This window comes from Myotis davidii, unplaced genomic scaffold, assembly GCF_000327345.1.
Source record: "Myotis davidii unplaced genomic scaffold, ASM32734v1 scaffold647, whole genome shotgun sequence".
Lineage (NCBI taxonomy): Eukaryota > Metazoa > Chordata > Mammalia > Chiroptera > Vespertilionidae > Myotis > Myotis davidii.
Window position 1 is genome coordinate 624,362 of NW_006298634.1, and position 16,469 is coordinate 640,830.

At 37.7% G+C, this 16,469-nt stretch overlaps 1 protein-coding gene across 1 annotated transcript in view; it reads right to left on the reverse strand.

The window, feature by feature from the left end:
• The window catches only part of TMPRSS15 (transmembrane protease, serine 15), a 105,403-nt gene that overhangs the window by 14,748 nt on the left and 74,186 nt on the right, over positions 1-16,469 (reverse strand). The window contains exons 16-19 of the mRNA XM_006774457.1: positions 13,795-13,905; positions 12,848-12,980; positions 3,991-4,086; positions 1,717-1,823 (exon numbers count right to left, since the gene is read on the reverse strand). Coding sequence (XP_006774520.1) covers positions 1,717-1,823; positions 3,991-4,086; positions 12,848-12,980; positions 13,795-13,905 — 447 coding nt within the window. The remainder of the gene's footprint in view (positions 1-1,716; positions 1,824-3,990; positions 4,087-12,847; positions 12,981-13,794; positions 13,906-16,469) is intronic.

The following is a 16,469-nucleotide window of genomic DNA, read 5'->3' on the forward strand; positions in this document are numbered from 1 at the left end:
GCATATTATGATTATTTTCCCATTGGTTTAATAGTATTCCATGGTATGGATTTAGCATAACGTATTTAACCTGGGCCATGTAGTACAACACGTAGATTTTTGAAATTTTTTTCGTTATTATAAAATAATCCAGCCCAGCAGGCATGGCTGAGTGGTTGGGCGTCAACCTTTGAACCAGGAGGTCACAGTTTGATTCCCAGTCAGGTCACATGCCCAGGTTGCAGGCTTGATCCCCAGTTTGGGGTGTGCAGGAGGCAGCCAATCAATGGTTCTCTCTCATCATTGACGTTCCTATCTCTCTCTCCCTCTCCTTTCCTCTCTGAAATCAATAAAAATACATTTAAAAAAATAAAACTCACTACTTGTTTAAATATTTGGATACAAACTTTATTTAAAGCCAAGAAAAAGATTTTTTAAAAATTTGTTATACTTACCAGCCACTAGAGATCAGTCTAATACAAGGAATTAAAGTACTTGCCCCATATTTCCTGATGCAGCCACTGCAGATATTAGTCACATTAAAACACACACATGCACACATTTTAATGGTTATATTTAATCATTTTAATGATTTCTATTTATATATTTAACTACACCTATTGTTCATGTTGTTTAGGTCTTGAAGATGAAGAACAAAACAAAACAAAAAACACACAAAATAAGACCCAAGAACCATAGGAGATCATAAATACAGCCAAAGCAAATCAGTGTTTCTGGAAAATTCATAACGTTAATTTGAAACCACATGCATTCATGTGGTCTGATTGACATATCCGTTAGAGTAGAAGATAACTTCAATGAAAATATAAGGAAACATATTTATATTTTATTAATAAGCAATATGCATGCATATGTAGCTATCTAGATATAGATATATCAAAACATATTCAGAACTATACAAAGAAGAACCCTCAATTAACTCCGCTTCTGTTATCTACTCGTAGTTGGGAGAGCTGTAATTTCTGAGTTGTGTCAAGTTTTATCCCAACTCTTTCTGCATCTGTAGTACTCATCAGTGAAAATCCATATGCAAACCAGTTCATCTCATTCTTAGATATTAGAAAATGCTTAATACTCTGTGGCATGTATAACACTGATGAATTATATTTTTAGTAAGCGCAGAAAAGTTTCTACTTAACTTAATAGTTAACCAAAAAATTAAATTGAACCTTACACTTTATTCTCTATGCACTTTGGCTAGTCAAAAATTTCATACACAAACACACACACACATGCAGTGTCAAAGGAATAGTTGCTTAACCTGTGGTCAGAATGAGCATTGAATCCACTCATTGTCCAGGTATGTTTGGAGAGATTGGAGAGAAACAGAATTGCTGTCCTGGCCTTTGGCAGTGGAGTCAGAGCTAGGTTAGCCCTCTGGATAGGAAGAAAGACAATGCCACGATCCTGTGTCTCTCTCTCAGCCCAGTGGGAACCATGCTGTGATATAAATGGATGGGTTTGTATCTGTTGTATTGACAACATGAACTCATTTCTCTCCCAATAGATGCTCAGCAACATGGCCTTTTTTGTTATTGAAAAGCCTTCCTTTTTCCTTCTCCTTTCCAGAACTGCTATTTAAAGCAAGTTGTCGCTTTGGGGACATTGGAAAATAGCGCAGCAGAGAGAAGAAGTAGAGCACTGTGAAGTCAGACGGAGTTGGGTTAGATTCTCTATGTTGCCTGCAGGCTTTGTGAACTTGTCCAAGTCAGTTACCAACACTGGGCTGCTGTTGCCTCCTCTTTTCTAGTGGAACAATATTGTCTGTGTAATAGCTTTTACACAGATTGGAAATAACCTCTGCAATATTCCTACTACAGTGTCTGTCACATGATAGGCATTCAATAAAGTGTTTGATAAGCACTGTGTATCCTGTATCTGGTACCAAGCTTAGAACGCAGTGTTGATCTATATATATTAAGTCAAAGTTTCTTTGACTTTTAGGACTGCTACAGAAGCGGTCTGAATAATTGGAGGAAGGGGAAGTGCAGTATTGGCAGCTGCATGGATTGTACATTTCCAATTCTATCAGGTCAGATTGCTGGTATCTCACTGAGTGGCCTTTCTCTGTGGTGGGAAGTAGTATCAGAATCTCGCATATGCCTCACAATAGGAGAAAAATATGAGGATATAGATTGGTAGATTTTCATATTTGGAAGAATGATCTTCTTTGATATTCTCTTCCTTTCCTCCTTTTTTTTTTTGAATCACAACCACTAGTGCAAGGGTGTTTTCAAAAACACCAATTTTTGCCCTAACCGGTTTGGCTCAGTGGATAGACGAGCGTCGGACTGAGGACTGAAGGGTCCCAGGTTCAATTCCGGTCAAGGGCATGTATCTTGGTTGTGGGCACAGCCCCAGTAGGCTAATCAAGGAAGGGATTAAGGACCTCTCTGGCTCATGGGTGTTTTGAAAGTTTAAAGTTTCTATGTGTGTAAATGGTGTCTCTTTCAAATAACATAAACACACACACAATAGGGACATCAAGGTAAGGTGATACTGGCATTTGATGATATGCATAACCTAGTTTTTCTCTGAAACATGCATCTAAGAAAGATGACTGGTTTTTTATATTTTGTCCTTTTTATCATTTTAAATGTCCATAAGATATAAGTAAAAGAAATTCTCACCGTGCAGACTGCTCAAGATCTATGACGGTAATGTAAATTTAGACCTGCCGTCTAGAAAGGAAGTCTAGTAGTCCCCTCGCTTCACCCCATGAGACTGATAGTCTCAAGGCCCAGCAAACATTCATATAAAACATGCCACTGCAAACCCCTTGGGTATGAAAAATACCCCTTTATCAGTTTGTTACAGGTTGATCTCACAGAAATGGTACCTTTTCATGAATAGCTGAATAATTTTGTAATTTCATTTTTCACCATTAAGTTTGTTAAACAAGCTAATGCACCAACCATGCCATCCTAAACCCTTGTGTGGAGTGATGGCTTCGCCCTGCAGTTACTTCTTCCCGCCCCCAGCTGGCCTTTAATGGAACTGTGAGATTCAGAAGTCAATTTCAACAAAAATTACCAATAATGCTCAGACAGGGGAAATGACATAATCTAAGCTACAACAGATCTTTGAATATGAAAAGAATGTTGCTTTGTAAAACATTAGTAAAAGCTATAAAAGTGAATCTAATTTTAATGAGCAAGAAAGAGTATGTTGGCACAACTAGAAGTCTGGACTTCCTCACTTTGTATCCATGTTCTATTTGCTAAGTCAGAGCAAAGAGTCCCATGACTTTTCCCTCATTCTCCTCGTTTGATGATAGCTAACTTGAGAGAATATGTCGGCACAACTACAAGTCTGGACTTCCTCACTTGTATCCATGTTCTATTTGCTAAGGCAGAGCAAAGATTCCCATGACTTTTTCCTCATTCTCCTCGTTTGATGATAGCTAACTTGACTTGTCTAGACTTTTTTGTTGTTGTTAATCTTCACTTGAGGATATTTTTCCATTGATTTCTAGAGAGTGGACCGGGGGTAGGGGGGAGACAAAGAGAGAAACATCGATGTGAGAGGCACACATCGATTGGTTGCCTCCTGCACATGCCCCAATCAGGGCCAGGGATCGGGCCTGCAACTGAGGTACATGCCCTTGATTGAAATCAAGCCCCATGCCCTTCATTCGGCAGGCCCACACTCTATCCACTGAGCAAAACCGGCTAGGGCTCACAATTTCTTTCAATCTGAGAGTAGGGATGAAAAGGACATGCAACTAAAACCTCCTGGATCATTGTCAGTGCTAAACAATTTCATATACAATATCTTGTTTGGCTGTCTTACCATTTCTATGGGGGTTAGGCAATGTTATCAGATAGGACCAGTTAGAGATTATTTGAGATTACCTGAAGAATAAAAAAGGTAAAGAACTTCCAAGATTATGTGGCTAGTATGTGGTAGAATTAAAATCTGATTGGCTTTGAAATCTATCCTCTTTCCAGTCCATGTGCAACTTGTTCAAGAACAGATTTTGGGACCCACCTTGGTGTTAGTATTAAGCTGCCATTAGATGCTGTGTTTAGTTTTACAAATGGTCCACCTCCAGTAGAGAAGACTGGCATTGATGAATTTCCACTCCTAGGGAAAACACACAGAGACAAAACAAAGCACAAATAAAAAAACCACAAAGAGTAGATACTGAAAGAAATGATGGAATTCCATACATATAAATGAACATTTTAATATAAAACTTCAAATGTTTTGCTATCTAAAAGATGGCACAAATTAATAGAATTACCATAATGATGTAGGTATAATTTTTGCTTAATACCTCAAGTTCCTGTTTGCATGCTTATATATTACTTAAAGTTAAAATTTGTGTATATATAACTTGGGCGTGTGATTTTTGACTTCTTTATATTGACTTATTTATATTGTCCAATCGTTTTCCCTGATGATCAATTTAATGACAACTTCACAGAATCGTTGCATCATATTGTTGCATAATTCATCCTTTAAAAAATGCATGTTGCCAAAGAACAGTCTAGAAAAAGAAAATCTTTTGTGCTTAGTTCCTACCTTTTTGGGTAGCATGATGGGCTCACCCATTGCCTTTTCCAAAGAAGGTTCAATGTCTTCCACAGATTAAGCCAACACTCACCCTTTTCTATCTGTGTAGGTAATTTCCAAGAATACTCATTGATGTTATGACCAATAAGAGGAGAAAACCTCTGTGGAGGATATTTTCTCTTTTTTTCAAGGGAGACAATGCCTTGAAGAAACAGAAGGAGTATTTGTCCTGTACCATTGATTCACTGACTAGAGAGCTGGAACAATAGAGTCTATATGTAATGCCTCAGAATTTAGCATCTTGTACTTCTTTTTATTTTTTCATCTGAAATGTTGGATTTTATTTTATTGAAGATTTTAACAAGGTTTTAAAATGATTGATTAGGACTGCAATTAATAGTCAAAGATTGATTTAATGATTAGTAATTAGTGGGTAAGAGGCTTGCGTTTTGAGTCAGATTGTGGGCTTAAAACCCTGGCCCTACCAGGAGTACAATTGGACAAATTCTCAATCAGTAGGCTCTTTTGTTACCTCATCTTTACAATGGAGATACAGTGATCATTTTAACCTCATAGGGTTGTTGTGAAGATTAAATAACATGAGACATGAAGCCCTTAGCATACAAAGTGCACAGTAAGTGGTTTTGGATATTGTTATTTGATTATATTATACTACAGGTCTGGTGCACAAAAGTTGTTTACAGGGTGGGGGGGTCCCTCAGCCCAGCCCGCACCCTCTTGCAGTCTGGGAGCCCTCAGGGGATGTCTGACTGATGGCCCCAGGGGAACGGGCCTAAGCGGGCAGTCGGACATCCTTAGCACTGCCGCAGAGGCAGGAGAGGCTCCCGCCACTGCCCCTGCACTTACGGGCCATGAACCCAGCTTCTGCCTCAGCGGTGCTCCCCCTGTGGGAGCACACTGACCACCAGGGGCAGCTCCTGCCTTGAGCCTCTGCCCCCTCATGGTCAGTGCACGTCATAGCGACCAGTCATTCTGCCATTTGGTCGATTTCCATATTAGCCTTTTAATATATAGGATTTTGGATATTTTGTTATTAGGATAAACCCACTGCAAAGATGTGGATTTAAGATGCTTCTATTATCTCCAGCTGATTTTATTCTATCCCTTGGCTATCTCTTTTGAGACAGACCCTGTGGGGGGGGAGGGCGTGGAGATGCATTAATTTCTCTAAAACAAAATCTGGACAAATTTAAATTGGAAAAAACATTGAAAATTTATTTATAAATCAGTTTTTATCTAGCATCTATTTATTACACACCTACCATTAGCATTGCCCTATGATAGGACTGACGGGTATATATTTACTATAAGCCTATTACAGATAAAGGAAGAGTAGAGACAAAATCTTAAGAATAAAGAACATAGTAAATTAAGAATGTATTTAAAGAATAAAGATTTTAGTAAATGCTAATTATTCTGCCCTGGTGTGCTCAAATACTGATCCTTAGGGATGTTTTCACTATCTGGATGAGAAAAATAGAGATTACATATGCACATGAAAACACACACACACACACACACTATCTTATATTCTGAGATTGTCCTTTCTACATTTTTATTCTCAAACTTTCCATGAGAAAATAAACTGCAGTGAATGTTACAGATCTGTTGTTTGGGGTTATTTGGGATAATTAGACAAAACCTTCTTTTAGAAAAAACAACAAAGTAATCACATAATTATTTGCAGGAAATATTGATATCAGCAACCTAGGAGTAGATTATACAGTCTATCAGTTCATGTGAACATTTTCTGGAGTCAGTGCTGGGTGTCAGAACTGGGAAATTAATTTGAGACAGACCACCTGCATTTGAAATCTTGCCAAGGTGAACTCATCCTTTTTTTGGGCTGAACACAATTTATTCCAGTTTGTATTCACAGTAAACAGAACGTAAGTGGCAAAAAGTTTTTTTTTAAATAACTTATTTTTTTATTTTAAGAAATAATGGAGTCCTAGCTGGTTTGACAGAGTGTCGGCCTGTGGACTGAAAGGGTCCCATGTTCGATTCCGGTCAAGGCACATGCCTGGGTTATGAGCTTGATCCCTAGTAGGGGACCTTCAGAGGCAACCAATCAATGACTCTGTCTCATCATTGTTGTTTCTGTCTCTCCCTCTCCCTTCATCTCTGAAATCAATAAAAATATATTTAAAAAAAAACAAATAATGGAAATAATAAACATACATTTAAAATATGCTTGGCAAAATGAAAGGTTAGCAATTTTGTGCAGTCACTCTTTGAAAAACAAAATCTCAGAACTGAAAACTTAAACTGTTAAGAAAGAATACGTTATATTAAGTTCTGCAAATATTAAACATGCAACTAAATCCCTGACTCAGTTTCTTTTTCTTGCAAGGAAATTAGTTGTTAATTTTCAGAGAGGCACTCTGTCCAGATTACAACTAGAGGTGGCATATTTTAAATCCTGAAAACGGGCCCAGCTCTGCAGATTCAGATAACTCTATCACATATTTGCATAGCTGCTGGAAATCAGGAGTTTGGTATCACATAGAAAAGCCCAGATAGCACTGCCTTTTTGACATGCTAATGCCTCCTGACTACCTACTTCTAAATCTTTATTTCCATTTTTATAGGCTGTGCACCCTCACAGGGCTCCCTGGCTTCAGAGAAACCTTATTCTACGTGAGTCAAAAAGCACACAGATGCAACTCATTACTATTATTTTTGAGGTTGTATCCTGAGTATATAAAAATACTTATGCTCACGGGTGAATTCTAGAGAGAGAGAGAAGGATACACCAACGCGTCCTGCACAGCATTAAATCTGCCTTTCTTCTCAGGCCCTGCTTAGGTTTCGCTCTTTGTCTCTCCCGCTGACTGTTCGCTGTGATAAGCATTCCTCCCTAAAGCCGGAGCTTAGGCGGGGATGTGTGAAGCTTTGGGACACATTAAAGCTAAAAAGAATAACCGATGCTGTGAAAGCAGCAGCCCGGCACTGGAGCCCATTTCACACTCCCAACAGGTTTAAGTAATGAACTGAGCCAGGTGGGATTAGGCTGAAAGGGTTTTTTAAAGAGAAGAATGGACGCTCCTTTTCAGATTGGAGGGAAAGAATGAGGATTGATTTGGCAGGGCAGAAGGTAGGGGAGAGCATTTTAATAGGCTAGGGATCAGTAAATTAAAAGGATTTAAAGCAAAGGGTGGCGAAGCCTCCCCTTAAGCAGCAGACACATTTCAACTACAATCGCTTGTTCATTTGCCACATTGAGAGCAACACGCCTAGCCCTCCCCCAGCACCGTGATAGCTTTTAGCCCACAGGTAAGCTTGATTAATTTTAGATTTTCTGACCTCGACTCTTAAAATTCTGTGGCGCACAGAAGGAAAGAAATGCCAAGAGAAGAAATGATCTCCACTTAATTAATTTCCTCCTTTGTGCAACCGACTGCTAGGTTAGGAAGTTAGACTTGAGTGGCTGGGGTGGGGCGGTCTTGGGAGCCCTGAACAGGGGACAGACCAACATTGCCTTCAGACCTCCTGTCTATGCGGGGCCCAGCAGACCACCAGCAGGCAGGTGCTTTGAGCAAGCTCAGAGGAAAACAACATGATCTCAATGTGACCTTACGAGGATCCTGGACTAATTATAATAAAATTTGCATTTTGGTTTTGACCCCTGCTCCCTGTGTTTTTTTTTTTTTCTTCTGTATGCATTATGGGTAAGGGCATGCCCAGAAGAAAGATAGTTTCTGTCAATCATCCTTGAATGCAAATGTAAGTCTCCACCCAGGTAATCCTTCTTTTAAGTACAGGGGTTGGGGCCATGCACTCTTTCTCTACTGGTCCTTCCTCTCCTCGTTTGGAATGTATCTTCAACAAACCCCATCTTGTTTACTTTCTTTTTCATTGACCTTAAAATCTCTTGTACATCGATGAAAAGAACCGAGGTCCCAGCTGGTCCAATGGGTAACACTACTGTATGGAGAGCAAGTGGGAGGTTGATGGGTCAGTGTGTAGCTGCTCTCTGTTATCTTACAGAGGGAATGGTTTGGGGAAGGAAACAAACTTGGCATCTCCTACCAAAACTATGGCTGAAGGGGAGACAGTCAGAAACAGGATCGATGGACAACATCTTGGACAATTTGACCTTAGTTCATTTTTGGGGAGCCCAGGGTAGGCTGCCCCAAGATATTCTACAAAGGAATACGGACCATTTAGAACTAAAATCACTAGAGAAACAGCAAGCCCAAGAAGAGCTCTCTGACTCTCCCCTGTCCCCCTAAAAGCAGGAAATAAATCTCCATGATAGAGGCCCTCCCTTCGGAAGGGCTGAGAGACAACCTTGTCACAAGGGCTATACCATCCAGAGGTGGAAAGCCTGTGCAAACGCCTTTACTGATTTACTACGCAAGCCCAAACTTTGTTTAGATTCCTCTCTAAGGAATATTCAAACCTGCGTAGATTCCTTTCTAATGAGCACCAACTTTCTTTGTCTTGTCAGTTTCTCACAAATTTGTCTAAAAAGTATAGGAAGGTGCCTGGTTTCCTCACTTCTTCAAGCCTCGTTTTATGATCTTGGCATCATATTGTGACTCTCCTGTGCACAAGTATTAAATTGTTTGTTTTTTCTCCTGTTAATCCAGCCTTGTGTCAATTTTATTATTTTATAACCAGTCCAGCCAAAAGAACTAAAGGAGGGGAGAGTGGGTGAATTCTCTCCTGCTCTCCAACAATTGGTAACATTGTTTTCTCAGCTGGCATTGGAGTTCATTGTTGAATAACAGGCATACACCATACACCTCCACATTTACGGTGAAGTTTTCTCAGTGCATATATCTCTTTCAATGTGTTATTATTTTATAAGGACATAGATGCAACATTTCCTTTAGAATTTAGTGTCAGGAGAAACCTGTCTTCCCTATGGAGCTGGTGGCATGTGTGTTATCTCAGAATTAAAGTCACATGATTTTTAATGTTTTCCTTTTTGCGTGGGTTTCCAGAAATCTCAGACACAAATATTAGTAATTATGCCAACCTTGAATGTTTTATAGATTTGCCTCTTTTTTTTCTTGGACATTATTTTCACCTAACACTCTGCTCATCTTACTGCGTATATTTTTCTATAAATCACTCCCCTTTCTTTTGAAAAGATAATGTTATAGAGAAAGGAAGAGAATGGAAGGAAATAAGAAATGGAAGGAGAAAAGGAGGAAGTGAATAAGGAAACAAGGAAGGGGGCAAAAATAAAGAAGAAAAATAAGAAGAGAGAAAGAAGAAAAACATTGAAAGAAAGTAGGAAGAAAATATATTAGATTTTATTAGTTTTAATCAAAATTGCTCCTGGTTTCAGAAATACAGCACTATTTAAAAGTTGAACAGTTGGAATTACTTTTTTTTAGAAGGAAAAGTGACTTCTAGTTTTTAATGGCTTAGAAAGGCAAATCAATTGCATAGCTCATTCACTGGGTAAGCGATAGGGTAGAGTGCTTCAGTAAGAACTACAGTTATCACCTTAACAATCACCACTCAAGTTTCTTGCACATTTATTCTTGCATCAGTATAAAATGTTTTCTTTCATGCTTTGATCAGAGACATGAAAATGTTGTTCAAGGTACTTTTTACTTATGCATGCTATAAATGGCAGGGAATGGAAATGTTTCATTTTGAAAAGGGAAGGCTGATGAAATCTGCCTCATACGATTTACTAGAATCTTTGGGGAATTGCGTTTTGTAGCCTATCTGCATAAATAATCTTGAGAGACCACGGGGCCTTTTTAATAAATTGACTGCTAAATTACTTTCCAGGGCACCAAACACATCATTTTAAACTCACTGAGTTGCCAGTCCAGACAAATTCTCATTAAGGCTATAACTTTCTTTCAATTACCAGGGCACTATAGAGACTATTTAATAGGTGCAGGCCCGAAGATTAAAGTCTTCGTAGAGATTACCTGACTCATTTCTGAAGAAAGCGAGTGTCTGACCTTCACCAAAAACATTGCATCAAAGGCAGTGGGATGTACTGCTTGCTTTACACACACTGAAAAAAAGTCTAGTTCTCTGTCCCTGTCTCCAGATGGAAGGAGTGTGATTCATAGGAAATGAGGTCAGTGAACTAGAGAGGAAAATCTGGCTGGGGAAAACATGTAAATAGACAGTGCACCGTGTGTGGAATTGGCTGTCAGTCACTCAGCCCTGGCCATTTTCTAGGAGGCCTTTCCTGACATGTACAAATTGAGCAGGTTCTCCTAGAGCCCACCGACTTTATCACATTATACTGTAATGATCTATTTATGTGCCTATCCCTACCACATTTGAAGCAGAAATAATGTCTTATTCATCCATAGGACAGACACGGTATCATTGCTAATGCTTAGATTCCCGATCCGGGAGGAATCAACATGATATATTTATTTTAGCAACTGTTAAAAAGTAATAAAATATATGTTTCCTTTCCAGTACATTCTCTCATGCAATGCAGGAATCTGTACTAGGCTATCACTCAACATATGTCATTCAAAATCACTAAAAGAAAATTTCTGTCAAAGAAGGTGTTGACCTTTTTGATCTTTATAAATGACTCATCGTAATCCCCTATATCCTCCAGGAAACTAGTTAAGATTCGAAAACCACAGTAGGAAAAACTCTTATGTTTAAAATCATAACGGGATGCTTAGAAAGGTGGTGAATTGGATCACAAGCCCCTGTGTGGTGAAAGCCCATTGGACATATCATGCGGATTCATCAGCTGTGGAAACGAGGTCAAGTTACCAATCTCCTCAGCCTACTCTACTAAGTTCCCGGGTCTGTCAAACAACTCTTCAGCATTATTGGAGACTCTAGTAGTGGAAGCAAATGACTTCCTAGGGCTTCACCAGTGTGAACTCACCATTGAACTGAAATCAGCATTAAAGTGGGAATCTGGAATCAATACCATTTACTCAGTGCCTTGCTTGAGGTGAGAATAAGAAAAACACCTGTCAGTTTTGGTGTTTGGTTGACACTTCCTCAAAAAACCCATCATTTCCCTGTAACTCACCTGCCTTCAAGACTATATGTCTCAAAGCCCCCCATGTTGAAAGGGTTTTTGTTAGAATACAAGGTACAATGTATAACAAAAAGGATAATATATACAAAGTGCAGGAAGATTCCAACTAATAGGTACAAACCAAACTGATAATTATTTACATAATGGATGATGACACTCATTTCCTCCTCTAGATAGAGACTGACTTTCTATTGAGCCTGACATCACTTGAAAGAGGCTTGGAGTTGGGGAGTTCCCATTCTAAAGGACCAGCACTGAAGGAGGTAAAGGGAGTTGATAGCTTTCAATCCAAGTGTAAAAAGTTATGGAGCATTTCTGGCACTCTGACTGGAGCCTCGATACATTTTCCTGTTGTAAAATATGTCTACTAGGATGTGGTTGCTAGGCACTTGACAATAATATACAGTATAACTCTCCCAGTCTACTGTAGATTAGCACCATTATGGGTACACGAAGACCTTACCATTATAACTGATGGTATTTCTAGTGGAAAATATGTTTTGGGTTAAAAAAATAAACATTTGAAAATAAATTTAAAAAAATATGTGTTGTATAGGATGAAGACTGTTATATGGCTTACTAATCCATTAGAAAGAAGGGCCCCTTATGAGGAAAGCAATCAATTATATTTTTTATGAATTAGGAAAAGCTGAGATAATTGCCAAATGCTGAGGGTATCTGTGGATGTGGACTGAAACTGTATCCCTTTGTAACTTTATCTAATCTTTTAGAACAAATTAGAAAACCATTCTCCGGTTCAGGGCAGAAAAAAATGACATAGTTGGACAACTTTTGACATACTTTTTTGGGAAAGCCTTAAACTTTTACATATCTTTTCTCAGAACAATTACACTGCTACAAATTTTCCAAAAACAACAACAAAAGTATTGTAAACATGTTACAAAGATATAGGAAAAGTATGTTCTCTGCATGCTTGTAGTTAGTTATATCTATTGTGATATAATAAAATGAAATATTTAATCTCTTTAAAATAATAATCTATAGAATTGCTTTAATGATATCAGAAATATGCATGTATAAGTAGGCTAGACAGCAGAACATAATGTATTAGTTTGCATGACTTTATAATCTTTCTACATACTTATATGTATGTCATATTTATTGAAAAGCTATCAACAGTGGAATACATTTTGAAAATGGGGTAATCGAGATCTTTTTCTCCCTTTTGCTCATGTGTACTTTCTAAATTCATAAATTCCATACATTTTAAGTATCTTAATAAACCCAGTTTGATACCAAATCAAAAGTCTGAGAATCTCAAAAGGAGAGCTGAGTAGAATTACTTACCCTAGTCCCAGCAGCTGACAAACATCATTTGAAATCTGTGTGGTCCAGTTCTCAGCACAAGCTACATGCCATGTGCTCTGGATCCTGAACTGCACCAAACCATTGTTGCTCAGCGTGCCATTGAGGAGACGCACTAAAGAGATTAGACACAGGGTCATTTTGACCTAAGTGGGTAAAAGTAAATGATGGGTTCTGAACTAAATGTGCAATGTTCTTAATATTTAGAGTTTAGAGACTGGTTGTAATTTTTCTTAAGAGCATGTTGAAAGGCCCAAGTTGAAAATACAAATTTGGTGGACTTAATTTTCCTCTTTATATAACAGTTTTCTCATGGCTGAAATAGAGCTAATTCATATATGTTAAGATTGTTTTACTGCACTTAGTTACAGTGCATGGCACAGAATAAGTAGCATTCAATATTTGCTGAGAAACCAAAGGAAGACATAATAAAAGTAGCCATTACTCATGATATTATAGAGATTTGGAGTGGGGCTGGAGTCACTTAGACTCAATGCAGGAGTAGTAGATCATGAAGAAACAGGGATGAAAGAACCATGTCTAAGAAAATCAGTTATAAGTAAAGATGAGGGTGCCTCTATGTAGGCAATGCTCAGAGTATGATCTTCAATATGAGTGGTGCTCAAGTGCCTGGTGTGGGCTATTGTCTCTCAGTGGTATTTTATGCTTTCTCTCTAAATACGGGTTGTCTCTGACTTAGTTATTAAGAGTAGTAAATTTAAACAAAAAATAAATAATTGGGGCCTGCATTTTAACTTTTCTCTTACCTAGAATGGGAACAGAGGTGCTATCATTGGGAGATGTCCATATACCGAAGCATTAAAACATGTCCTAAGAAACACATTCATAATCTTCCTTTCACATTTGTAGAACTCAAATTTAGAGGCTAAAGTGATAAAAGTATTTTCCTAAAAGTAAAGCATACATACCACAGCGTGCTTCATCAGAGCCGTCCTGACAGTGTGGAAGACGGTCACAGAGATTGACCAGTGGAATGCACTCTCCATTCTTACACTGAAAACTGTCTTCCTTGCAGGGCTCTATGGGGAAATAATATTTATTGTATAAGGTGAAGCAATGACAAATAGAGGATTGTGGAGTATCCACCCTATTTCTGTCCCTTTAGTCAAGCCCCTTTAAGCAGCACATGGTTGAGCTAGCTTTGCTATTGAATAAGACTATACACTTAGCTGCTCAGAATGTCTCAGAAAGAATAGGGTCAAAGCCAGAGATAGGACTTGAGAAGACTGTGGACAGAACCTTAAGCATCTCCTTGGTGCCAGAGCATGGGTCATGACACACCCCTGCCTCACAATCTTTGTTGATCTTTCTTCAATAAATTCCTCCATCCCAAAATGAACATATAACCAACAACCATTGGAGTGTTACCCAAGCAGAGAAAGAACTCTTGGCTTCACCGTGAAAATGATACCTCCAAACCTTTATTTTATAGAAATGTGGATGTTGCCTTTGGGTGGGACCAAAGTTGGACCAGGCTGGAAACTCAAAGTGTAGCCAGATGGGGAAAAGTAGTAAAAAAAGAAACGGGAACTCTGCAATAATGTGAAAGGAATTTGGGGGTTGAACTCCAAATGCAGCGTTAGAGTCATAGAATGTTATCAGCACATGAAGAAATAGGAGAAAAACAAAGGGATTGGACAAGAAGGAACTAAGTAGTTCTGGAGGCTGGAGTTGGTTTCTAGAGTTTGAGTTGTGCAGAAAGACATCTACTGGAAAGATTCATTGTTTAAAAGGAGTGGGTGCTGCTGGAATTGTTTGTTTGGTTTTAAGGAGACAACTGTAATCTGACACAGAGAGAAGGGTTTGCTTCCCTCAAGGTGTTTTTGAATTATGGCTCAGGAGGCATAGCTACATGCTGATATCAGGGTCTCTGTGGGGGACCACGTGGGATTTGGAAGGAAGATGGTGGTTGGGTATGGAGGGGTCTAATGCATCTTTCCCTGCACTGCACATGGACAGGCATGATCAGGAAGCCAGAGCATTTGATAAAAATAAGGAAGAGGGAAACCTGCATTTTAAAAGTTATAAGAGAAAATTAATCATAAACTATTATATTGTTTTCAAGGAGACACAATTTAGGTGAAGATGGTTTCAAAGCTAAATTGTACTAATCTCCACAGACTTTCTCAATTTATGACGACCAAATGTAATGGCACTTGAAAAGAAAGAATCATTTGTGTTGTTTTAGAATCTAGGTTGAAGCCCCAAATCTGAGAGCACTGATAAAAATACTATTATGCTCTAATAAAGAGAGTTACTATAGTTATAGTATACTTACTAAAAAAAAGAAAAACAACAACAAAAAACTGGTTCAGCAACTATCAATACCCATCACATATTTCAAGTTATTTTAGAAAAATGATTAGAGTTTCTTTTTCTAAAAAATAGTATACATATAATTATTGAGGAGGAGTACTTTCAAGTGGGAGAGGGGAATATGGTGCCATTCAGCACAGCAAGTGAGGGGTGCTCCAACACAACCAATTTGTATTCATTGAGCATCCAATGTATTCATATTAATATACTAAATACATTTTATTTGAAGTTGAACGTGGTTAAACCATGAGCTTAGTAATCATATGACCTTGGTTTGATCTGCAATTTAGCCATTTCCTTTTTATTTATTTTTGACCTGGAACAAATAAATGAAAATCTTTCTGAGAATTAGTTTCCTTGACTCCAATGAAAACAACTCTTATTTATGTCTTACCTATATCATGGAAGTAAGTTAAAAAAATAAAATGTATTTAGCATATTAACATGAATACATTGAATACTCAATAAATAACATTCTTAACAGCAAAAATAGTAACCTTTAAAAGTCATCCTTTGCATTGATAATTTTAAGCTAATGTTTTTCTTGAAGAAGCCAACTTTCCCCTCCAGATAACCGTATAAACAACAAGAAACATACCTAATCCATTCCTCTGGGTATCTTACAACAATAATTGGAGCTATTTGAATACCTTATTTTCAACTTTGAAAATTTATGTTTTTTTCAACCCAAACCTATCTTAATAAAAAAATATTTTATGGAAGACATGGCCTGGCTGGTTATTTCTACACATCTTTGCCCTATGAGAGAAGTAGGTTATTTATATCAAATGTAATACTATTAAGGGGGTTCTTGTAAATGTAATTATCAATTTGTTTCATGAACACATATTTTTAACCAGATTAGTGAGATAATTAATGAGTGAAGACAACTAAATATTCTACAGGCAAACATGAATATTTTTGTTAACTTTATATTTTATCTTTCTAGTATTAATTCTCCTTTAGAAACTGGAAGGTTTAAAACTTGGTGTACAGGTGTTTATACTTCCATATTCTATTTGAAATCTGTACTTTGATATTTATTATATTTATTTAAAAAGTTGATGGCCTAATTATATATCTATGATCAAATATCTTAATATACTTATAGAATGTTAGTCACCACTAGTTATTTTTAAATTATCTCATTACTTTGTTTTCATAGTTTGTTAAAGTCATTATGTAAAATCATTATGTCTCAATGCCAGTAATTTAACCATAGGTAAACTGATTGATAATTTTACTCTTTTATTAGTATAGTCAAGCT